Raw genomic sequence first — 24411 nt, 5'->3', positions numbered from 1 at the left:
TGACTTGGGCCTCAGGTACCGAATCAGGCCTGTTCTGAAACAGAGGGTCACCACTGCCAAGTGCGAAGTGCACGGCTCAAAGGCTTTCTTCCTGCCCTCCATGGAGTCCATTCTCATCCGGGCCACCAGGATGCGCAGGTAGGAGATGATGATGAGGATGAAGGGGAGCAACACTGTCCCAGCACCCCCACGCCCATCATGCTCTCCTGCAGGGCTGTGTCCCCGCAGAACATGTGCGGGACGATGGGCAACTCACAGAAGATGTAGTCAACAACGGAAGGACCACACAGGGAGAGGATGATGATGTACAGAGGCACAACCGAGGCAAAAAAGCCTACGGTCCAGGCCCCAGCGGCCAGCGCCACACACACGGAGCAGCACATGAGGAGCAGGTGTCCCAGTGGGTAGCAGATGGCCACGTAGCGTCCCAGGGCCATCACCGCCAGCAGAAAGCACTCAGTGGCCTCCAAGGACAAAGTAACACAGGTCTGAGCAAGGCAGAAGGTGGACGATATGACCTTCCTGTTGACCAGAAGGTTGAAGAGCATCTTGGGGACCACAGTGGTGCTGAAGGACACATTGAGGAAAGCCAGGCGGCAGAGGAAGAAGTACATGGGAGCCTGGAGGGAGGACTCCAGGGCCACCAGAGTGATGACCGTTGCATTTGCAGCACAACTGGTCAGGTAGATCACAGAGAACAGGAAGAAGAGGGACGCCTCTGCGTGGGGGGGTTGGAGAAGCCCACGAGGATCAGCTGGGAGTCGGTGCTGGAGTTCTCATGCGGGCATTTGCCTGTGCCAGACGGGAAGAGAGCAAGGCTCTCAGTGGATGCTGAGGTGAAATCATTTCTTCAGTACCGATGTGAATGCTGAAGATGATTGCATTTCATGTGAAAGTAAGAGCTACGTGTGAGATTGTCTCGTACAACCCCAAATCGCGTTTTTTATCATACGATCACCTATTTTTAATGGAATACAAAAGCTCTTTCAAGAAGAACATTTCATCTTCTTTTTTCCATGTCATCATATGTAATACAAAGCCCTCTGTCATAGTTCCTGGGTTGGGTATTTTACCTGTTTTTATTAAAAATAAGCAGTAGAGTCAGCAAAGCAGAGTTAATTACCTAGCGTGTACAGATGAAAATAATTTTACTCTCTAACAGTATTAAAAACATAAATTTGTACAGTTTTCATTTAGCAAATTTCATATTCCTGTTCCCCAAGAAAAATAAGTTTCTTCTTGATCATTTTATGCACAGGGTAAGTTACCTACTAAATTGTAGTATTTAAGGAAATGCACATTAAGTTCTCCAGCATGCACTGAAGGGCTGTACTGCTTCCTGCTGGCTGACGGTGTCATGTGAGGGGCTGGTGGAATGACTGGTTAGTCCCATATGGAAGCTGGTGCCAGGGCTGTTAGCGAGGATGAGGAGCTCTCTGGTGGTGAGGGCCGGTATCCTAGACTGCAGAAATCTTGAAAAATATTTTAAAAGTCAGGGTGCTATGAGGAGTAAGAAGATAATTGTGGTGAGAGGAGCTGGACAGGGAGGATGACAGGTGCCTAGGAGTCTAGATTAGGCCACCAAGAAGACCAACAGGAGGAGCTGGTGACCCCTTCTCATATACTGGCAGTGAAGTCTCAGGGTTTTTGGATTTTATCCATGACAATACCTGACTGGTTAACAAAGTAGCAGCATTCTTCTCTTAGCATGGCACAGGTGCTGCCCTTTTCAGCTGTCAGAACATCAAGTGCTAGGTGGTTTTGAAGGACTATGGTGGCCAGCAAGTTGGCTGGGGTCTGAAGGTAACTAGAGGATGCTGCAGATTCATCAGTGGCAGTAGTTAGTTTGGTGGATACCTGAGAGTCAAAGTGCAAGGCCACTCCAACACCCAGGTTCCCATGCCAGTGGCTATGAAAAGGCCAATACCTGTTAGGATTGAGGTGAACTGTACTGCTCTGTGGGACCTTGGGTGGTGTTGGAACATGTTTTGTATTCCTGTTATGATGTGGGCTTCAGTGTTTAGTGTGACCTATGGAGTTACCACTGCCACAGTACAAGAACCCTTCCACATGGATGGGAGACAGGTAAAAGCTCCTTTGCCACAGACAAAGAACTGTCTGTGAGGAGAACAAGTAGGAGTAGAGGTGTCTGGAATGGGATGCAAGCATGTGCAAGAGGTTAAATTTCCCACCACAGAGGCTGATTGGGAAGGGCTCGGGTGAAAGATGCAGGAAAGGTTTTTTGGCCTTAGAAGTTATGGAGCGAAATTCAGGAGGCCAACAATGTCAGCCTTAGAGCTGATTTGAAGTGAGCAGATATTTAGGGTGACTGGGTAAGCCATGTATAAATCCTGTTGGAGGGTAAGCAGTGCCAGCAACTGGAAAGATCCGTGGTATTGGGAGTTTGAGTAATATTTTTGAGAAACCCAAAGGTGTCCTTAAGAAATTAGCATATGGAAATTGAGGCAGGGTGTGAAGAGAAGGTGAAGAGGAAGGAATAAGGTCAGAAAGAAAATGGAGAGGTTGTAGATTAGGGAGTTGTCTTTTATAAAGGGTCAGGCACATTGTGGTGTCCGGGCCTGATGAGTAGTGTAGCCAGAATCCCCAAGTATGACCTTTCAGGAAAAATGGGAATGTGTCTTGGTAGGAAATACTGAAGTTTAAGAAACATTGTCTTGGTGTGTAGGTGAGATTCAGATGATGATAACTGTCATTGTTTTTCCAAAAATAGTCTGGTGAGGCCTATTGATTCACAACCCCAGTGAGAAAAATAATATTGGGTTGGGTCATGGCAAGGCTTACAGTTCGGGTTTTGGGGCACATGTAGAATGCTGGAGGGCTGCATCGGGCCAAGGTGGCCCCACATGCTTGATCTCATGTTTTCTGTCAGCAATTACCCACGACAAAGAGGTGACATAATAAGACCTAAAGGTACAGTAAGAGATGTCAAGTGTAAGAGGGCCCAAATCCAGTATTTTTAAGCTATGATGGTTCCATCTTGCCTAGTGATAGAAAAGGAATAGTTCAGAGACGAGGGCAGGAGTGCTGTTGTGAGTGGGATAAGGGCCCAAATTATGAAGGATCTGATGTTGGATAGCTGTAAGGAATGACTCAGTGACTGTGTTTAGTAAAGCAGTTGAGAGTAGAGAGTCCAAGGACTGTTGTGAGGTATAAAAATGTAAAAGCTACTTTGTGTGGCACTTGAAAGTCTTTTGGGCAAATGGTCCAAAGTGCAACAGAGAATGCAAAAATCAGCAAGAGAGAAGAGATCACAAACCAGACAGGATAACAAAACATGAGTTATTTTGGAAGTGTGTTGGGGACTTTGGTGAGGTGGAGATGAGTAAGGGATAGAAGGTGTGATGACCACTGTGTAAATGAGGGTTTGGGGTTGGAGACAGTAGGGTTATCAGGACACCAGTTAGCTTGGGTGACATGGAACCAGGATGGCACACCAGTAACTTTCGTTGCTATAGGTGTTGTGAGGATGACTAAGTGGGGTCCTGACCAGTTGGGCTGCAACTCTGTGGGCTTAAAGATTTTAGATATATTAAGTCTCCAGGAGTTATAGGTGGCTTGGGCTGTGTGTTATCTATTGGCTGTGGAAGGCATAGGTCAGCATGTTGTTGTAAAAGATATTGGAAGAAGGACAGGGTTGGGATATAGTCAGTGATGGGGGAAGATTTGGGTGGGAAAGTTATGAAGTAGGAATGGTCTACCATACATGGACTCAAAGGGACTTAGAAAGTGGGCATCGAGGGAAGTGCCCTGAGTCTAGTTAGAGTGAGGGAAAGGAGTTGAGGCCAAGGCAGGTGCAGCTCTAGGAGGAGTTTTGTGAGGTGTGCTTTTAAAACTCCATTTGCCTTTTCTACTTTTCTCGAGAACTGTGGGTTGTATAGTATGTGTAAATGCCAAGTAATGTTGAGAATTGAGGCTATCTGTTCAGTTATTTGGGAAATAAAACCTGGATCATTGTCTGATGGGGTAGTTTGAGGCAAGACAAGTCAGGGAATAATGTCTAGGATAAGAACCTTAGACACTATGTTGATGCTCACCTGAGCAGTGGAGAAGGCCTCAATCCACCATAAAAAAGTACAGACAAAGTGAGAAGCTATCTGTAGGTTTTGTGAGGAGGCATATGTGTAAAATCTATCTGCCAGTCTTTGTCTGGAGTGTGTCCATGGAGTTGGTGGGTTGAGAAAGAAGGAGGAGGTAATTGTCCTTGAGGAAAGGTTTTGGTGCAGAGATGGCAGCCTTGGGTAACCTGGCAAAGAATGGTTTTTAGGCAGGGTTGTGTGGTAGTGGGGGTCAGAAGTTTACATAAAACCTGAGTGCCTACATGAAAGCAGTTATGTAAGTCAGTGGTGATGGCTAATACCTACTGATCTGGGAGGAGGAGGAGAAGCTTTGGTCCTTGAAAGATCCATTCCTGAGTATTTTTGTGGTAATCAGGTTTGCAGAGTAGATATAGTTGTTCTGATGAATGCTGGGGTGAGGGTGTGGTGTTGGGATAAGGGCTAGAAGGCAGGAAGTGTATGTCTGTTATGTAGCTAAGTTGACCTGTGTGTCTGCAAAGGCATTACCCTGAGCAATGGGATCTGATGGTGTTTGGTGTCCCCTGCAGTGAATGACTGCTACCTGTTTGGGAGCTGTGCCACCTCCAGAAGTTTGAGGATGAGAGGTGCATTGGTGGTGGGAGTGCCCTGAGTGCTAATAAAGCCTCTTTCTTGCTAGATGGCAGCACGGGAGTGCAGGATACTAAATATGTACTTTGAGTCAGCATAAATGTTTATGATCTTGTCTTTGGCCAGTGTGAGGGCTTGTGTGAGGGCTGTAAGCCCTGCCTTTCGTGAAGCTGCCACAGATGGGAGTGGGCCTGGCTCTCTGCTGACTGGTTGACTATGGTGTATTCTGCCTTCTTTTGAGTGTTTGTGTTAGTTAAGCTGCTGTCTATAAACCATGTGTCAGAAGCTGTGGGAAGAAGAGTGCTATTAATTTAGGGGAAGGGAGTAGGGGTCATCTGTCACACTTCAACACAATTGTGGTGAGGGGTCTCATCAGAGGTGGGAATTAAAATGACTGAGTTGAGGGGACCACTGGTGGAGCTAGTGATGGAAAGGTCTTTTATGAGTACCAGGTGAACTTGTTGACAGCAAAGGAGTCATTAGGGCAGGGAGTGTCTTGTGAGAGGTGAGATCATTGAGGCAATGAGGTCAGTGTACTGTGATTCATTGTCCTAAAGTGAAACTTTTTGCCTCCTGTGTTAATGTGGCTTCTGCAGCAAGAGCTTGGAGACAGGGAACCCACTCACATATTGTGTTGTCTAACTGTTGTGAGAGATATTCTACCACTTGGAAAGAAGGTCCCTTTTAGTGCCATAAAACTCCCATAGCATTGCGGTCTTGAGAGACAGTGTATAGGCTGAAGGGTTGAGTCTGGTTTGGGAGTGTGAGGGCTGGGGCCCTTAAAATGCCCTTTTGTTACTTGTAAAAGGAAGAATGTATAGGAATAGTAGGGCTGAGGGGTTCTGACAAGGAGCCTTTGGATGCTTTACACAGAGGTTGAGCCAGGGGAGCAAAGTCAGGAATCCAAATGTGAAAGAGATTAGCTAGAGCAAGGAAAGATAGAGCCTGTTGTTTTGTAATTGGTGCTTGGAGGTCACGAAGGAAGGCTTTGCAATGGGTAGTGATTGAGCGAGTGGTGGGGGTGAGGGTGTGGGTGGGTCCTAAATATTTGACTCTTGGAGAAGCTATTTGAGTTTTGGGAGGAGAAACCCTATATCTGTGATCTGAAAGAAAGTTGAGAATGGTTGAGGTATGTTGTATTTCTAGAACATGGGAGGTGGAACAGAGGAGGAGGCTGTTTATATATTGGAGGAGTGTGCTGGGTTTGAGGTTGAGGGTTGCAAGATCTGTAGCCGGGGCTTGGCTGAAGAAGTGAGGACTATCTCAGAACCCCTGAGGTAGGATGGTCCATGTGAGCTACACGGACTAGAGAGTATCTGGGTCTGTCCACATGAAGGCAAAGAGATCCTGACAGTCAGGGTGCAAAGGGATAGTGAAGAAGGCATCTTTGAGATCTAAAACTGTAAAGATGGTAGCGGAAGGGGGACTATGAGAGAGCATCATGTAAAGGTTTGGTACCATTGGTGTAATTGCATTATTAATAGCCCTAAGGTCTTGAACTAGACGATAGGAGCCATTAGGTTGATTTCAAGGAGAATAGGAGTGTTGTAAAGTGAATGGGCAGTTTTAAGAAAACCATTTGTTAAGAGATATTGGATTATGGGTTTGAATCCCCATTGATGTTTGGGGGCTATAAGATATTGGGGAACACAGGGGAAAACTGAAGGATATCGGAGGTGAATTAACATGGGGGGTGGCATGGGTAGCACGAGTGGGACTGGAGGTATCCCAAACTACGGGATAAGGAGGAAGAAGAGGAGGCAGAAGAGGGACTGAACTAATGGCACACAGTGGTTGAGTTTGAAGGATGAGAGCAGTGTGGAGGGAAACAATGAAAGAGAAGTTGAGTTTTGGAGGAGATCTCTGCCCATGAGAGATGTAGGACAAATTGGAATAACAAGAAACTTATGGGTACAAAAGTGTTTTGAGTCTGCAGGGGATGGGTCCTGTCTGGAGAAGTCGTGTAGGTTGGCCGTCAACTCCCACAACAAAGACCATTGATCAGGAGCAGCGACCTGAAAACTCAGGAGGAACACTACATGTGGCCCCCCTGTCAACAAGAAAAGAGAGTGTCTTACCTGAGATGTCCAGCGAGACTTGGGGCTCCAAGGATACCTTAATGGGGGCCATGGACCCCAAGCCCCATCAATCCTCTTCAGTGGTGATGCCACGCAGGTTGACCAGCGATGTGTCTGGTGGTGGCAGTGGTGATGAGATCTCCTGTGATGGCAGGGAATGAGATGACGTACCAGCTAACTGGTAGACAGGGCAATCACACTTCCAATAACCCTCGAGATTGCAGATGAGACAAGGTCCCGGCCACAGGTTGGGGTAGGTTCATGCCCAGTGTCCTTCATTGCTGCACTTAAATCATGTTCCAGGAGAGCCTCAGGGGGCACCACCTTGCTTTGGCTTACCTATCTTGGGAAGCCCAAGAGCTGCAGCCAAAAGGTCATGCTTATATTTAGCATGTGATTTTTCTAATTTTTGTTGTTGGTCTCTATTGTTAAAGTTAGGGAGGTCTCCTTGTGTGGTCTGAGGATGAAGCTCAGATTTTTTAAATTCGGCCCAAATATCAGGGGCTGACTGGGTGATGAAATGAGAATTGATAAGGGCTATCAACTCAAGGGATTGGGGGTCTATGCTTGTGTACTTGGTCAGGGTGTCTGTGAAGTGGGTAAGGAATTCAGTGGGATTGTCACTATAATGTTGGGTCTGTTCAATGAGTTTATTATAATTTGTTTATGAGAAATTTTATTAAGACCCTCAGTTATACAGCCATTCATGATGTTTACACGTTGTGAGACATTGTTGCCCTGATAATCCCACGGGGGTCTGCATCTGGCACTGCAGTGGGCCCAGCAGGATGGTCAGGTTGCCTTCAGCTTGAGCTGCTTGCCACAGCTGAGCCTTCTGTTGGGGGCAGAGAGTAGAAGTGAGGATGATATAGAGATCTTTGTACTGTAAATCTTAGGAATTAACCACAAATCGTAGTTCTTTAATACAGGTATAAGGATCAGTGGAGAAGGAATCTAATTTATGAGAGATTTGAGATATGTCAGAGAGAAAAAAACATGAGTGCAAACCAGGTCCTCAGGGCTAGCCTGTTCGCTGAGAGGGAGAAGAGGCTGAGGCTGAGAAAATGGTGGCTAACTATGAAATGGTGGCTGGCTCCAAGATGGCCGCTGACTACAAGATGGCAGGGGACTACGAGATGGTGGGGGGGTGGAGTGCAACTGAGTGTGATGTGCGGGGGGAGAAAATGGTGATGAAGGAGTGGAGGACAAGGGGTGGAGGCAGCAGAGGGTGAGGAAAGAGTGGGGATGGGTTAGGGTCATCAGGCTGAGGAGACTGAGGTGAGGAAGCAGGCTGAGGAGAGTGAGGAGATTGGGCCTGTGGACATGGTGGAGGAGGAGTGAAAGCAGGGGGAACACCTCTGAGAGTGCTGGGAGGGGAATCAGGTAGGGGTTCTGATGGTATGAGCCAGACATATTTGGACTGTCCCACATGCCTGAAGGAGAGAAGGAAGCTCCCTGAGAGCAGTAAAAGCTTCAGCATAAGGGATGTCTGCCCATTTGCTGTTGGGATAGCAAAAGTTGTCTAAGTCCTAGAGGATATGGAAACCAAAAGTACCCTCCTCAGGCCAGTGGCCGCCATTGTCAAGTTTGTATTGAGGTCAAGCCATCTGACAGTAGAAAATTAATCATTTTCATTTAGCAATCTTCCTGAAACTGAGAGTGTTTAGATTTTTTTAAAAGACACAAATGGAGAGGGTTTTTTTTTCTGACTGGGAAGGAATATTTCCCATTTGTGACTGAATTAAAGGTAAGCCAGAGGCTAGAAGCTGAGTCACAACCCTTTAGAGGATCATCACCCTCGTTGGGGTGTGAGTGAGTGAGAGGTGCCCCTGTTACCATCACCAAGAGGACAGAGAGGATCCCATAGGACATGAGAGAGTCCTGATGTGTGCCCATGATTTCTGAGAATGAGACAGAACGAGACAGCAACTCCCAGGGAAAGGAGTGCTTCACCTGGGAGAGTCGAGGTGGATTGGTGTTGGATGGAGGCTGGCAATGGCAAAGGCAGGGATGAGAAAAAGAAAAAAGGTGGCTTGTTGGTAGGGGGAGCCCAAGCCAAGGGAGTACACACTTGGGAGCTACATGCCCCAACCACTATCTGAGTCAAGGCACCAAAATATAGAGTGAGAAAGGGGATGAAGATAAAAGAAGCCTTTATTGTGGGGGCAGGAGGGCTGCAGAAGAGTGCAAGGGCCCTCTGCCAGGCAGGTAGGGGGACAAAGAATATATTAGGCTGGGTTGAGGGTGGAGTTTACAGGGGCGGTCAAGGTGTCGTAAGGAATGCTGATTGGGGAAAGTTCAAGGTACACACAGAAAGAAATGGGAAGTTGTGGTCAGACTGAGAGAGGAAGAAGGCGGAAGTTAGTCTGGGAGAAACACGCTGTGGTTTTGGGCCCCCGCGCCATGCTGGGAAGTCTCCATGATGACTTGGCAGAATTTTGAACAGGCTGGAACCCATCCCCCACATTGTTTCCCCCTTTACCTCGGGCTCTTCTAAATCTCACGGGGACAGCACCAGTGATCATCAAGCTGACTGCCAGGAATACCACAAGCATGGCCAGCACCACTGCCCAGCCACTGACCCCAGGAAGCAAGGCCTCTGAAAAACAGAAAGCAGCTACTGAGGCCCAGCTGGACACTGACTGACTTGGATGCTGAGTTCAAGTACTTGGATGGTTTCTCCAGGGAGAGAGCAGGGCAGAGATGCTGAGCCCCAGCCCCACTGCTACTCTCAGGAACTCAGGGTCTGAGGGTCTCCTGTGTCCCTGCCTCCCCAGTGTGTGAGACCCAGGAGGACCCTAAGTAATTTGGAAGCTATGGGAACACACTGAGTATAGAAGCTAGTGCAACAGATATTCATGCATCTACCATCCAGACCGAATCCCATATTTACACATGGGACGTGCAGAAGTGTTCATGAATACAAGCGCACTGAGTGCAGGAGATTCTCTTCCCCTCACTCTTCAAGGGAACTTGCCCCGGTCCTCTCTGTCCAGTTATTCCCACCTGTCCATAGCTGTGAGCCCAGCGTTATGCTGAGGACACAGGTGGGACATGCTACAACTAAAGCGGGGATGTAGCCTGGTGTCAGAGGATGAAACACACAGATGCCAAGTCCAGCCTACAGCAAAGATTCATCTGAGAGTGTGACTGTTGGTAACTTAACTTTGAAAGAACAAATTACTAGGATGCCAGTGTTTATCTATGTAATAATGCAAGCTTAGAAGAGAGCAAGGACATTCCTGTTCAACAATGATCTTCATTCAATAATTTCAAAAAAACATGCTCACACGGTAATCAGCTATTCTGATAATTCCTGTTAAACTGCTTATGCGTAATTGGCTCAAATTAACAAATATGAAGATGCATTCTTTCTCTATGTCATGTTCTACCATACAGGTTTCAGGAGTCTTCTGTCATCAGGATTAATGATCATTATATTTCTTAGCACCAACTCATTCTCTAAAATATAGCCTGCAATCCTCTTTTGGTGTGAAAGCCTAACTACAACATATGGGCTACTATACCACTTCAAATTCTGATTTTCTAAGGTTCTCAGTAGAAACTTACTCCTCTGGTACATAATTTTTCTTTACAATTCCAACCTCAAAAGCTTTCTCTTTAATCACCTCCAATGTGTGAAAGTTATGAAATGAAATCACTAAAAGAACATTTTTTAGTAATTCCTCCAGACAAAGGATATTTTTTACTAAATCCTCCTTACGTTAATTTCTATATCAAGTTGGCAATATATATTTAGCATTAATTAATTTACCAACTAGTGGGGATACTTAAGAATTAAAATGTAATAGCTACAACAGTTTATACGCTACTTGGGGATACAGAAAAATACAATTCAGAGTAAACAGGGGAGCTTAGGGAGGCCCTTAGTGCAGGTCAAGCTGGGCGAAGCTCCTGGAAAGGGCGCAAGAGTCAGGCACTAGCAGGAAACAGCTTCTGTGAGGAGACAGAAAGAGCCCAGCAGTCAGCGCCATAGCGGCTGATGCTGTGTGCGGTGAGTTGGGGAGGGAGATGGCAGAGAAAAGAAGAGAAAAGAACAAAAGGCGGGACTGGAGAGAAAACACAAAAACACAGGGAATGAACAGCGAGTTCACGGGCTCCGCAGTTCCTCTGAGACTGAGGAGAGCAGTCGCGGAAGCTGCAGGGAGCATCGGAGCCACACGGGACTCCTGGGAGCGGTCACTGCGGACGGAGCACAGCGCAGACTGCGGCGTGCAGCTCTTCTCCGCCCTCGGATGCCTGACGTGACTCACTGCTCACGACGGTCTAATGACACAGATAGCGGGGTTATTGCTGTTTAACGGGACCAGACAGACAGTGACCCGTGCTTGTCCAGTGTCACAGGGCCAGCAGACGGCAGTGCAGGACTTCAACTTGATATAGAGGAAGCCTAAAGTCCATATTGTTAGGCAGGAGTCTCCCCTCGCAAAAGTCACCTGACAAGTTTGGGATGGACTTCAACATGTTCCTCAAAATGCTCTGTTACACTTAAATGTTTTGCTTATCCATGACATCGTTTCTTATGAAGTGAATTAATGGTTTACTATACTAAAATAAGCAAAGGTAAACCAGGTATATTTACCTAGGTTTCCAAATAAGAGTTGGAAATGGGTGAGCTGGACCATTCTTCCCATCTTTCCATTAGGGTCATCACTAGTGCACTTCCCTCCTCAGCCCTGACATCGCAGAATGGGAGCTCTGAGGGAACTCACCGGCCACTGAGAAACATGACTTCTTCTCCTCTCCAAGCACAGGGTTCCTGATTGAACAGGACACATCTGCTCTTGAGCTTTCCTGCACTGTGACAGAGCTTTCCACGTGGATCAGGCCGTCTTCTTGTACAGAATTCGTCACAGAGTCAGGTGACAGAGGCCGTTCTTGTGGGTCCCTCCACTGGAGCTCAGGCTCTGGGTACCACCCTGAGGATGAGCAGTTCAGCGTAATACTCCCATTGTGCGCAGGCTGAATTTGAATGTGAGGAGGGGCACCTGAGGCTGGAGGAATCATGAGAGGGAAAATAATTCTTTTTTTTTTTTAATTTACAAACATGTCATATGAGACAGTCAGCTGGTGCTTACTAATGAACCTTTCCATGAATCTCCACTCTGTGCTATGAAAATTGAATTACAGAAGAGCTGGACATAAAGTATTTCCCTGCACATCAGTATAAGTAAGTGAAATTAACAATACCAGCACTTAGGAAAATATGCAATAGCAAGCAGTCCTGTATCTTTTATTTCCTTTCCTCCTTCCCCTGGGAGGTGTTATTTATCCTTCCATCTGATGACTCATGAGGTAGGTGCTGAAATACTCTGTCCCTTCAGTTGGAGCTGAGAGCTGCAGATCACACAGCATCCTGCGGTTTTCTGTGTAAAATACAGTTGATCTCACAGCATTCACTTAGCTGTTCTTTATCTACGTCGGAACTCTCCACAGGAACCTGTGACATGCGGGCGGTCCTGTCACCGTGGTGCAGTCCATCAGACACCAGCAACACATACGTGTGTGTGGAGCGCATGCAACATGGTTGTAGAAGCTAACACCAAATTTCATTTCACTCAGTATCCATTCAGTGTCAATGTTCAGAGCAACACACAGCTAAAGCACCTTGTTGGGGCAGCACATTTAAATGCAGGTCTTGTCTCTGCACACACCTGTTGCCGGCTGAGCACCACACAGACCAAGTGTGATTTGCACCTAGCATTGAACATAGATGCTGACAGAAGCGATACGCTGGACATGCCCTGAGCATCCTTTAGCCAGTGACCGTGAGGGGAGGCAGCAAGTCAGCCCATTGTGCTCCACTTCCCTACCCAGGGCTGGCTTAGGCTCTTCCTCAAAGTGGACAGGACGGCTTCACTGAGGGGAGCTGCAGCCTCAGACTGAAAGACGTGCAGACCTCACAGTGTGCACCCACTCTCCCACCCAGGCTGCTTGCTTCTTGCTCCTCTCAGCAGCACTGGGTCAGGACGAAGCCCAGCGTGCAGCAGGGCGGTGCACACAGCACGGATGCTTCACCTGCTCCCGTGCTGTGTCTGTCCACAGGACCGGTCTCGGTAAGGAGGTGGGGAGAGGAAAATGCAGCCAGGAGCAAGAGGTGAAGCTGCAGCGCTGAGCTCTGGAGGAGAGCAGCCCTGCTGAGGGCAGCACAGCGACTCCTTGAAGGGAAACAGTGAGGAGGAGGCAGGAAGGGGCTCTGGGCTCCTGCAGAGACCGCATTTCCAGGAGGAACAGATTCCTGACCTGGGCCTCACTGCGCTCCTCCAGGAGGACAGGGCAGACTAAATAAATGAGGGCCAGCAGCCACGCAGGTAAGACAGCACAGCTCCTGAGAGGGTCCATGAGGTTCAGCTCTGAGCAATCAGCCCAGGGCTTCAGGTGTCCACTGAGATATATATATATATGCACATAGAGAAAGAAGATGGATCAGCATAGGACGTATTTTTTTCTAGTGTCTCATAAGAGAAAAGGCAAAATTAAAATGAAATGTTTCCCACATCACTGAAAACAGAAAAACTTTCCTTGAGAATGTAGTAAAAAGACTCCAGGAATATAAGGACCAATCTTTCTCTGGAAAAACATTTGGATTCTGCAGAACGTATTTGTGATTGCTTATTCTTTCAAGTTGAAATCTCAACGACACAGTGGAAAAATTTACATCTGCCAATATAGTACTTAGTTACAGGGTACAAATTTAGAATAGAGTAAAAGGTAGGATTGCAAGTAACTTGATTTGCAAGTGTGCCACAAGAGGATCAGGCATTTCTAATAAATTCTAACTTGATAATCAGGGATGTCTGGCAATAAGAGTAGTCCCTGATGTTGAATGTCACATGATCACAACTGAGCCAATGGCCTGTGTGTGTGTGTGTGTGTGTGTGTGTTTGTCTCCCTTTTTCCTAGCATTGTGGGTGATCATCTCCCAATAGCAAGAGGATATTCAGGAGATCTCCTCTGCAGAGGAGGAAAAGAAAAAGGTGAAGGAATTCCTTACTTTCAATGAGATTAGGAAGATGTGGGGCTGGGGATTTAGCTCAGCGGCACAGTGCCTGCCTGGCAAGCGCAAGGTCATGTGTTTGATTCCCGGTACCGGGAAAAAAAAAAAAAAGAAGAGATTAGGAACATGTGTAAAACGTGAGAAACAGTGCAAAATTTTGTAGAAAAGCAACACCAGAATAAAGCTGTAGCCATATGAGCAATGCATCAGTTTAATAACAGTGTAATGTCAAATTCAGCATAGTGCTTAAAAGGAGGCAAAAGGAGGGCCTGGGGATTTAGCTCAGTGGCAAAGCGCCTGCCTGGCAAGCACAAGGTCGTGAGTTCGGTTCCCGGTACCGGAGAAAAACCAAAAAAAAAAAAAAAGGAGGCAAAAGGAAATGCCAGTGAATAGCACTCTTTTTTTTTTTTTTTTTTTTGCCTTTTTGAGACAGGGTCTTCCTATGCAGTTCAGGCTGGCCTTGAGCTCACTTTGTAGCCCAGGCTGGTCTTGAACTCGCAAGGATCCTCCTGCCTCAGCCTCTCAATTGCTGGGATTACAGGTGTGTGCCACCACACCCCGCAGCATTCCTGTTAAAGTTGCATAAAAAGAAAAAGGTTCCACTGAGTCAGCAGACAGCAGTGATTCTATTAATGTTAGTCAAAATCACCCTACACAATGACCCTCCTCTCTCTTGCCTCCCTCACACCAGCCATGAAGGTTTTCAAGGTAAAGGCAGATGAATTTCTTCATTTTTCTTTATATTTTGTATTTTCTTTATTATTTTGAATTATATACCATATTGGAATCATTTTTATAGGAAATTTTTGGGTTGTGGAACAAATCATGTGGGTTTTCATTATTTCTTAAGTAGAAATTTGTTTTGATATACAAATGCTCTGGATTACAAGCATGTTTCTGGAACACATTATGCTTGCAAACCAAGGTTGCACTGTATCTCACTGCTCCTGGAGCATGAGAAAACAAAAGGGACCTCCTAGACAGGCTGTGTTTGTTCTGGCTTCATAGAGAAGTGAGGGGGTTTAAAGCACATTGTCTCTGGTGGAATGGACACAACTGAAATTAGGAAGACTGACACTGGCTTCATCTTAAATTGAATTTCTGATGCACTCTATGTGCCTAGATTGAACCTAAAACCACTCCTGCCTTACTCCTTTCTAAAAGTTAGAAAGGTGATACCTCTAAAAAACTCTCCTCTTGGACCCAGGAGATCAACACAGAGATTCCAGCAGGTGGTCAGGTAAACACTGCCAGTGTCAGGAAAAACTCCAGGGCAGGCAGGACAGCTGGTGCCCAGGAAGGTGCTGCCTAATGGAAAGTGAGTGCTGCTGAGTATGTGGGCAAAAAGTGAAGAGCAGAGGGGAAAACTACTCCCTACCCAGTGTGGAATCCCTCTGCTCCAGAAGAAGCACTGGGACAGGACAAGTCAGGCTGCTGCAGAGGAATGAAAGAATGCTGCAGAAGAGACAGTGGAGGACCTGGTGCTCAGATTCAAAGCCACTCATGAAGTTTTTTAAAAAATTTACATAAGTGAAGGTTTATTGATCACAGTTGCAATAACTGTAGAAAATGTTTGCGGAGCCCGTAGGAAGGGACGTGCCAGGGTCTCCCCCAGGAGTCCCCACAGAAGAGTTCAGATCTCACCAGAAGGTATGCCTTGGAGAAGGAAAAGTGCAGTCAGGATCACCCACCATGCAAGCACCTCGGAAAGGGCATCTGGCAAGAGCTGCTCCTTTGCATGCAGTGGGCACCTACAGGATGGACTCCAGGGGGCCTGTTGGAAGAGGTGGGGCTTCCTCAGCCAGACAGGGGTTGACCTCTGCCCCAGGACCACAGAGATTGCATGGAGAGAGGTATTGTAATGACTGATTGACTGTGTCAACTTGAGAAGTTTAGAAGCTTAACTGAATCTGTTCAGCAATTCTACACTGCAGGGTATGCCTAGGAACCACCCTTGGGCAGCCTGTCTTCGGGAACATAGAAAAGGGAAATGAGGAAGTGTGGGCTGCCTTCTGAACTTCAGAGGAGCTGCAGGCTTCGCCTTAGGCTTGGATGTCATCTACTAGCTTCTAGTGAAGACTCTTCAGCTTGCACCTTGCATCTTTCAGCATTCAGGTGTAGACTCTTACCCTTCTGGTGTAGACCTTTTGGCCTTTATCACAAACCCAATAGCCTCCTGATGCAGACTAGCAAGTCCTCTACAGTGAACTCCAGACCCTGGACTGGAGCTTTCAGTATCCAGTGTGCAGACACCTCTATGCTGTTCTGCAAACAACTCTGGGGGTGACCATGATAAGCCAATCTTATAATTTCTTATACATTTGCATATCTTGTGTTATATCTGTTTCTATAGTAAAGCAATGACTGATACAGGCATGAAGATTCTGGTTTGCAGAAACTGGAGCCACAGTTTTCTGGATAAATTTCTGTTTAAATAAATAAATAAATCTCTTCTTTGGAGATTCCTAAACCTTGTAAGAATTGTATGACTTATTAACTTTTTGGTAACTGAGAGACCATGGTCACTTTGGTCCTGGTCACAATTGCTGTGATGCACAGTTATTCTCCCAGCAGTATCTGGGTTTCAGAGATTGAAATAGATCGGAAGAACTGGAGATAAACACACGTTGTTGGACTTGCAGATCAAGCGTTTCCTGCACTTGAAGGTCAGTGTTTTGCTGTTAGTGATGGTTTGGCTGGTTTCGCCTGAAGCCCTTTAAAGCGAGACGAAGAGGAACCCATGCTGGAGCTCAGCAGATAGCCCAGAGGTATCTGTAGCGTGAGATGCTTTAGGCTCAGTTCATGGCTGAAGTACGAGCCCTCCCTTACCCTTCCATCTGCTCAGGACAAGCTTTCCCTGCTGTCCATGTCTGGGGAGTAGGGGAGGTCCAAGCACAGGCTTCTGCAAAGATCTGAGTCCAGAGGGTGAGGGAAGAAGAGCGGGCAGGAACACATGTGATAGGAAGAAGCACAGCCAGGATGGAAAGAAATGAGGTGTAGAAACCCAGAGTTTGAAACTAGGCTGCCCAGGTCCTTCCTGTCCTTGTAGACCTCCTGGTGGGCCTAGCAAGTGAGAAGGAAATCCCGAGACTGAGATGTGTTATGAGACTCTTGGAGTTACAACATACTACACTCCATGATCCAATCTGCCCTTTAGCAACTATACTGGCAAAGAAAAATTTAGGAATCTTTTTCCATGAAAGAACAAATCACTCTATAAAAACTAAGTAGATGAATTTGAACTCTAACATCTGGCATTCCTTTATGGTGTTTGTACACACGCAGTCACATATTCCACACCTACAGACGAGTCCTAGTTGGATAAAAATATACCCGTTCAGCATTTTCAGCGCTCACCTGTGACAAGCAGCTCAAACTGTGCTTGCCCGAGCTGTGTGGATCTTACAAAGACGCAGCTGTACTGCCCTTCATCTCCAGGGAGGACGGGATGGATCCTCAGGGCCACCTGGCCATGGGTGATGTTCTCCCTCAGGAGCTCTGTCCTCCCTCGGTACTCGGGACTCGGCTGCTCCGTGTGGTCCTGAGAATTTCTGTACTCGTATACCAGTACCGAACGGCGGCGGTCATGGTAGCATCTGACCTCCATGTTCTGAGTATCCTCGGATGGGCTGAGGTTGCAGGGAAATACAGCTGCTTCTCTGACCCGGGCAATGACTGGTGATGTTGGTCCCTCCACTTGGAACTGCCCTGGAGGTGATTAAGAAGAGGACAGCGTCATTGCTGAGAGCATGGCAGGCATGGTGGTGGCTTTCTGACAAGACAAGAAAGACAGCAGATCGGATGACACGATAAGCTGTGAACAGCTGATGAGCAGAAGTAAAGCAGGAAGTGCAGGTTCACATTTAATCAAAGAGGCCACAGGGCATTAGGCTAAATGAGCAATAGTCACAGGACCTGAAGCTAAGTTAACACGGGTGCACACTGCATGAGTTATAGACAGATACTAACACAATAAAATTACGTTAAAAAATTAATACAAAAAGATGTGCAAAATAGTATAAAATCACAACAGGGAATCTGTGTGCGGCACTGTGCGAATGAAAAGAAAAACTATAAATATTCGAATTTTTCTCCATTTTCCAAGTGAAGATCTTTTTCTCTCTTTTTCTTCCTTTAGAAAATTGCCTTATCCTTCTCTGGGATGTAAACTTTTTTTTAGCCCCATGAGCTTTTTCTTAATATTATAACCAGACACATCTTTCTATAGGGCCTGGGAAATCTCAGATGAGAATGTGAGCCCCAGTGAGGAGAGAGATGCCACCCTTCCTGCACTGCGCAGGTGAACCCCGAGACCGTGCTCTCAGTGCTTTCTGTGAGTGTGATATAAAAGTAGGAAAGTTCTATTTTCCACTAGGGAAAGACAGTTCACTGATATCAATGCCCATGTCATTTTCAAGATGAATGTATGAAGGAAAATGTACAGCGAAAGGTGTCACCTTTGCGACTTCGGGAAGGTGTCTTTTCCCCAAGAGCACGTCTGCGTGGCTTAGCAGCCTGGAGGATTCCTTTCTGTCAGAGCAATTTTATGCATGATCTCATGTGATTTAATCAGTTTGTTAGTTGATTGCTCATGCTGTGCATTACATTCTGCTTTAACTTAACAAAGTTGTTTAGTTTTTTTCTGCACTGTGGAAGTCACTTTTGCAGGTGGGCAGGAGATTCTGTCCTTTAATGATGCCCAAGAAGTACACACAGGAGCTCTTCTACCTGTGTTCAGCGGAGCAGGAGCTCAGGCTGCCTGGGCCCGTGGGCAGCTGGGGCTGCAGGGCAGGCACTGGGGCTCATCAGCTGCCTGCCCTGCACTCGCTCTGCAGCTGAGTCAGGACTGACCTGCAGTGCTGGACACAGGGCTGGTTCTGAGGAATTCCAGAACTGGGGAGAGTTAGGAAAGGACTCAGTTACCCAGCAGCCACATAAGTGTCCAGAGTATTGTGTGAGTAATGACACACAGGAGTCACTCACCACTGAAGTTAAACTCAAGTGTGTCACAAACATCAAATGCCTAACCATATGACCTGATCACAACGAAAAGGAAACACAAGCACACACGCACACACCCCAAAGTGCAGGAACATTGAAAAGTCCGTGGATAAAATCCCAAGTAGGAATTTCACTCTTTTGATTTTAAAGTGCATTTCCAATATTCAAAATATATTAACAAGCGCTATTACCATGAGGGTGACACCAAGTTAGCACACAGTGACCAGGAGTGAGTGAGGAGACACATAGCCAATGCAAGATAAGTGTCCCAACATGCTCAAGGCCAGAAGAGCTTTAGTTTTTAGAGCTTTGTGGGCTTTGGAGCACTTGCATTGTCTTTATCGGGTGAAGGATGTTAATAACTAAATTCTGAAGCTGAAATGCTCCTAAATCCAAAATGCTCTAAAATCTGAAATTTTTGGAACTTCACAGTCGCATTTGTTCAAAACATTTTGATTGTTGAGCATTTTGGATTTCAGAATTTCTAATTAATTTCGTGTATCCTACACGACATGCAATGATTCTCATGAAATAAAACTAACATGACGGCATCAGAACCTGAAGAGACAGAGCAAGTGGAAGGATATAAACAATGAATAATTCTGAGGTAGCACAATTTGCTCACCTTTTACCAGCAAAAGAGGTCCGTTATCCAGTTCATTACATTGCTAACTCCTCAGAAACACCCCTCACTGGACAGTCTGTGATGGAAGATTCAGCTCATCGGCAGTCTCTCCCTTGGACAGCAGAGCTGGTTTTATACTGTAAAGTGTCTTGCATGTTTTCTCAAAGGATGTTCGTGCATTTCATGCTCGCTAGCATATATTTCATTAAAATACTTGTAGACTATCTGCTCAGATGTCCTGATATTTCACTTTCACTTTGAGCTTTTTCATTTCAATAGAGCTTCATATTTACCTCAATCACATCCTCCCTGCAGTGCAGATATCCTAAATCGGACTCATCTACATGTCAGGAGGGTATTTAATCTCATCAGTTTACACTCTTTTTTAAACCTGAAGCAGTTGCTAAAAGAACTCAAAGATGGATCCCAATCCTGTCAGACATGACAATCACAGAATTGTGTGAGCTTGTGACTCCTTTTCACAGCCTAAGGTGAAATTAAAAGAAAAGACGAATGAAACAATATCTTCAAAAACAAAATGGAAAACAGATCAAAGACCCTGTCAAAGGTTCCACAGCGATGTGGGCGGAGCCTCGCCCTGGCACAGGTCCCACTCCGGGTGCCCGGCAGGGGGCAGCGCTTGACCTTAGGGAGATTCACGCAGTGTCTAGAGTCAGCTTCAGACAAAGTTTTCAGAAGAGTTCAAGGGAAAAAAATGCAAAACTATGGAAATAAGGCTTTGCAATTGGGCAGGGGAAGGAGAGAAAGAAGAGAATAAGGGTGTGCTGTGCGCATGGACTGATCTTCCAGAACGATGGTGATTATAATGTACGGTAACCACGCAAAAATAAAAAATAAATTTAAGTAATACAAACAGAAAAGGTGAGGTGCAAAACTGAAAAGAATTACTTGAAAAAGGAGATTACTTGAACATCTTCACTGCACTGTATTAGCAAGAACTATGTTTGACAAACAGCAGCATTCCGTCCTGAGCAGTGAGGAGACAGGGAGGGAAGGAGGGCGGAGAGGGCGCCCGGCGGAGGCCCAGACCTCGGGGGCAGCGCAGGCTGAGGCCTCTGTGCCCGGGGAGCGCAGCGGGGTCCCGCCCGCCGGCTCCTCCTCACTCACCTGCGCCTGGCCAGGGCAGCAGGAGCCAGAGCAGGAGGGGCCTGAAGCTCGGGGCCCGGCGCTGCATCCCGGCGGCTCAGGGTGAGGTCGGACCCTGTCCTCGCTCTGTCACAGCTGTGGTCCAGGTGGGTCCCCTGTGGTCACTCTCCTGCAGGAAAAGGGGAAACTGGGTCCTGGACAGAACACCTCGGTGCAGGGGCTTGGAGCAGGGTCAGTGTTCTCTTACTAGGTCTTTTACAAACTCAAGTAAAAAAATCAACAGTGCTTGTAAAAAAAAAAAATAAATAAATCCACAGGCTTCCCAGCAATTCTATTAAGGAATGCAGCGAGGAAACTGCTTTCTTCCCTCATGGCCTTAAAAACCCAGAGTAGATGTTGACCCCACACACTCTAGGTTCCTTGCACCAAGTGCTGTGGTCCCAGATCTCTCTGAGGAGGAGTCACCACACAGGGACGCGTGGGCGGAAGCGCAGCAGAAGAGTTACTCACATTCCGGAGGGGCAGCTGCCAGCAGGGCCCCCAGGGAGCCGCCCCAGGGCAGGAGACGGCCGCTGAGCTCAGCAGCAGCCTGTGCCCGTGCGGAGGCGCTCGGCTCCGTCTCACCCTGCGGACGGGCTCCTCTGAGCGAGGTCCTGGGCTCTGGGCACAGGTCCGTCCTCGCTGTGCGGTGGCGGGTGCCAGGCACACAGGGCAGGTCTGAGGGGGCCTGATAAGGACAGTGCTCGGGCGTGGACTTAATCAGCTCTTCAAGAGCTGGAAAGGACCAGCTTCTTGCCTGAGCCGCAAAATAAAGAAAATAGAGCATTTTTTCTTTAAAAAAAATAAACTATAATATTATTAGTACCTTGATGTCTTAATATTGGCTTTAAGCCCATTTTTTCATATATTTTGGTGATGTCCATAGAACTGGGATGCAGAATGAAAACCAGCGCCTTCATTGATCTGATTTTTAAATAAAGGTCCGAAACCATATGCTAAGTAAGCGATGGTCTCTTTGACAAGTGGTGCAGAGAAAACTGAGTATACATATGCAGAAGAACGAACCTGGACCCATACCTTTCAAATATATCAGACGCCTTTTTATTGCAAAAACAGAAACGCTGAATCCGCTGGAAGTTAGAGCACTAACCGTTTGAAGACAGGCATGGGCAAGGTCTTTCTCAGCAGCACTCCACAGGCACAAGAAATACCAGCAACAATCGGCACAAGGTATTGTATCAGATTACAATTTTCTGCACTGAAAAGGAAATCATCAGTGCAGGGAAAAGACAACCTACGGAATGGGAAAAAGATTATCAGCTAATCCTGAGGCAGAAGACTCATATCTAGAAATATAAAAATGTCAAAAACTTAAGAAGACACTTCAAAATAAAAGACCCCATCAAAAATGGACACGACCTTTAGGGAGGGGCGGGACGGGGAGCAAGAGTGGAGGAGTAGCGAAGGAGTAGCGGGAGCTGGAGGGGAAGGGGAGAAAATGCACGAAGACGCTCTACGCACGTGTGCAAGCTCCCCAGGAGAAACGTGTACTGCAAGCAAGGGCTAATAAGAAAAGTAGGAATGTAAAACTTGATGACAGAAATGAAGAGACACTGCTCAAATGAAGGGGTACACACAGGCAATAAGTCCGTGAGAAATGGGCAGCTTTTTTGGCCACTAGAAATATGCATATCAAGACAAGTGTCCTTCTCACTCCAGTAAGAGTGATGTCATCGAGAACTCAATACACAGTATATTCTGGCAAGGTTGTAGGGAAAAAGCAGCTCTGCCATATGGTTGGTAACTCTGTAAAGTAGTGTGATCACTACGGAAATCAGCATCGAGATTCCTTGAAAACTAACAAATAGAAATTCCATTTGGTAAACTATACTTCTTAAGATAATCTTACCCCAAAAGTCAAAGACATCACACTACAGTGATATAACTGGACTCACAGCAATAATTCATAACAGCTAAGTCGTGGAAGCAGGCTATATTCTCATTAACAGGTAAACTGATGAAGAAAATGTGGTGTATATTCTGAATGGAGAGCTAGTCAAGCATAGAGAGGACAAATTTGAATCACTGGTAGGAAACTGGATGCATCTCAAGACAACGATGTTATCTAAAATGAGTTTTAAATTATTTAAATACTGCCTGGTTTCTCTTGTATGAGACACCCAAAATACAACTAACTCAAAGAGGAAAATGAAAGAAACAGCACAGGTAACCGACCAGCAGATTTGGCAGAGTCTCAGAGATACAGAGAAACAGGTCAGAGGGAATGGGAAGTAAAGATAAGTAAGATAGAATATGTAAATGCATCAGCTCCCCAAAATAATGGCAATTATTATGTATGACAAACACATACCATTAACATATGACAATAGACAGATATGCAGACGTGCAAGAGAATTTTATCAGAGAGCAAGCAGACAGACAGTTACAACGTGGAGTGAGAAAGTGGCACTGCCACATGCGCATCTGCTCTGAGTGAGAGACTACACGCAGCTCTGTGTGCAGAGACTTCACCCTTGGCTTCAGAAACTGCCATCGTTCTCATTCTTTCATCTGCGTAGCACACGTTTCCTGGCGTTTACTTTAGAGGTCACTTTCCTCTGTCCGTATCTCCAAATGTCTTCCTTGTTCCTTCCAGTTAGTCAGGGCTCTCTTACAGGTTTAATCTTGTAAGAAATTCAATAATGAAATTTATTAGAGAAGAAAATTCCAGTCTAAATCAGGTCTTAGTCTAAGATGGAAGTGTTTTTAGAAAATGTTCTTTTTGCAAGTGCAATTTGGCCAGATAACCATGTTTCTATAAGAGTTCGGCTGGAAAGTAAACAAGCCAAGAAAAGTTAGCACATGATACTGAAGACAGAGCTATAACAAATGTCAAAAATATGTGTGGGATTATGTATGTCTAAGGTAATGATTTCAAGTTATATTTCATGATCATACCGACATACATTATGATTTCAGTGTAGATACTGGTCAGGTCCAGGTAAGTACAGCAGATACAGGAGAGGAAAATGTTCAACCTGTGATACCCTGTGGTCTGCATGGTTACTAAAACAAGTAGATTGTTTCTTTTCATGGAATGAACTGATCAGAATAAAGCAGACAAAGTAAACTAACTGTATTTTCAAAAGGTAGCAGGTAAAGATACGAAACCATTTTTTCCCTTACTCTTTGCCTACAACTTTTAATTATATATAGAATGACCTTTCTGTGAGCAGCATAGCAAATACTGACATGAAATATTGATGGAAAATGAACTGAATAAACATTAAATGCAACTCTCTGGTCAGTAATTTTTTTTTCTTTTTCAGGCCTGGAACATCTCACTAGATGTCCCACTAGGATCCCTCCTTCTTCAGAAACATCAAAAGAGAGCGAAAGATATTATTCTTTAAGTAAATGTGGAGAGTTTATACCCCCAGAAGTGTATTTCTCCCCTTTTTGGAGAATTATTTTTACACAGGCACATAACATATTCTCCATCCTCCAGGAAAGAAGTGACACATGGAAAAAGGCTACCAACGATCCTCCTTTTCTAAAAGTGTGTTGAACACGGTGTCAGTTGTGTGAAACCCTGATCAACACCCTCAGCACGCCGATGGCTGTCACATTTCGTGTAGGCTGCTTTTTCATGGCTGTGCAGAGTTTTCTGTATCCATCCTATGACTAGTTTATGCTTCCTCTGGTAGATCTGTTCCAGAGCTATCTAGTCCTTTACTTTCTCAAGCACGCTTTCTCCTTTATGTTCCTATCGCCTTAATTTCCAGCGATCACAATGATAGTTACGTTATCACTTCCTAAACCGATTCAGAACTTCATAGTCCAGCGTCATTACCATGTGTTCCTATGGCAAGGGGTAATTACCTGGTACACAGCGTT

General features: G+C 46.0%; 1 protein-coding gene across 1 annotated transcript in view; it reads right to left on the bottom strand.

Annotated features, from left to right (window-relative positions):
• Positions 1-1032: 1032 nt before the first annotated feature.
• Positions 1033-24411, bottom strand: part of LOC102027033 — a 74643-nt gene continuing 51264 nt past the window's right edge. The window contains exons 20-25 of the mRNA XM_013510133.1: positions 21025-21310; positions 17139-17489; positions 11497-11778; positions 9246-9362; positions 6764-6905; positions 1033-1073 (exon numbers count right to left, since the gene is read on the bottom strand). Of these exons, the coding sequence (XP_013365587.1) occupies positions 6841-6905; positions 9246-9362; positions 11497-11778; positions 17139-17489; positions 21025-21310 (1101 nt within the window). The 3' untranslated portion in view covers positions 1033-1073; positions 6764-6840. The remainder of the gene's footprint in view (positions 1074-6763; positions 6906-9245; positions 9363-11496; positions 11779-17138; positions 17490-21024; positions 21311-24411) is intronic.

This window comes from Chinchilla lanigera, unplaced genomic scaffold (assembly GCF_000276665.1).
Source record: "Chinchilla lanigera isolate Chin_1 unplaced genomic scaffold, ChiLan1.0 scaffold00212, whole genome shotgun sequence".
Taxonomy (NCBI): Eukaryota; Metazoa; Chordata; class Mammalia; order Rodentia; family Chinchillidae; genus Chinchilla; species Chinchilla lanigera.
Note: the sequence above shows the minus strand (reverse complement) of the source record. Positions and strands in the feature narration are given on the sequence as shown.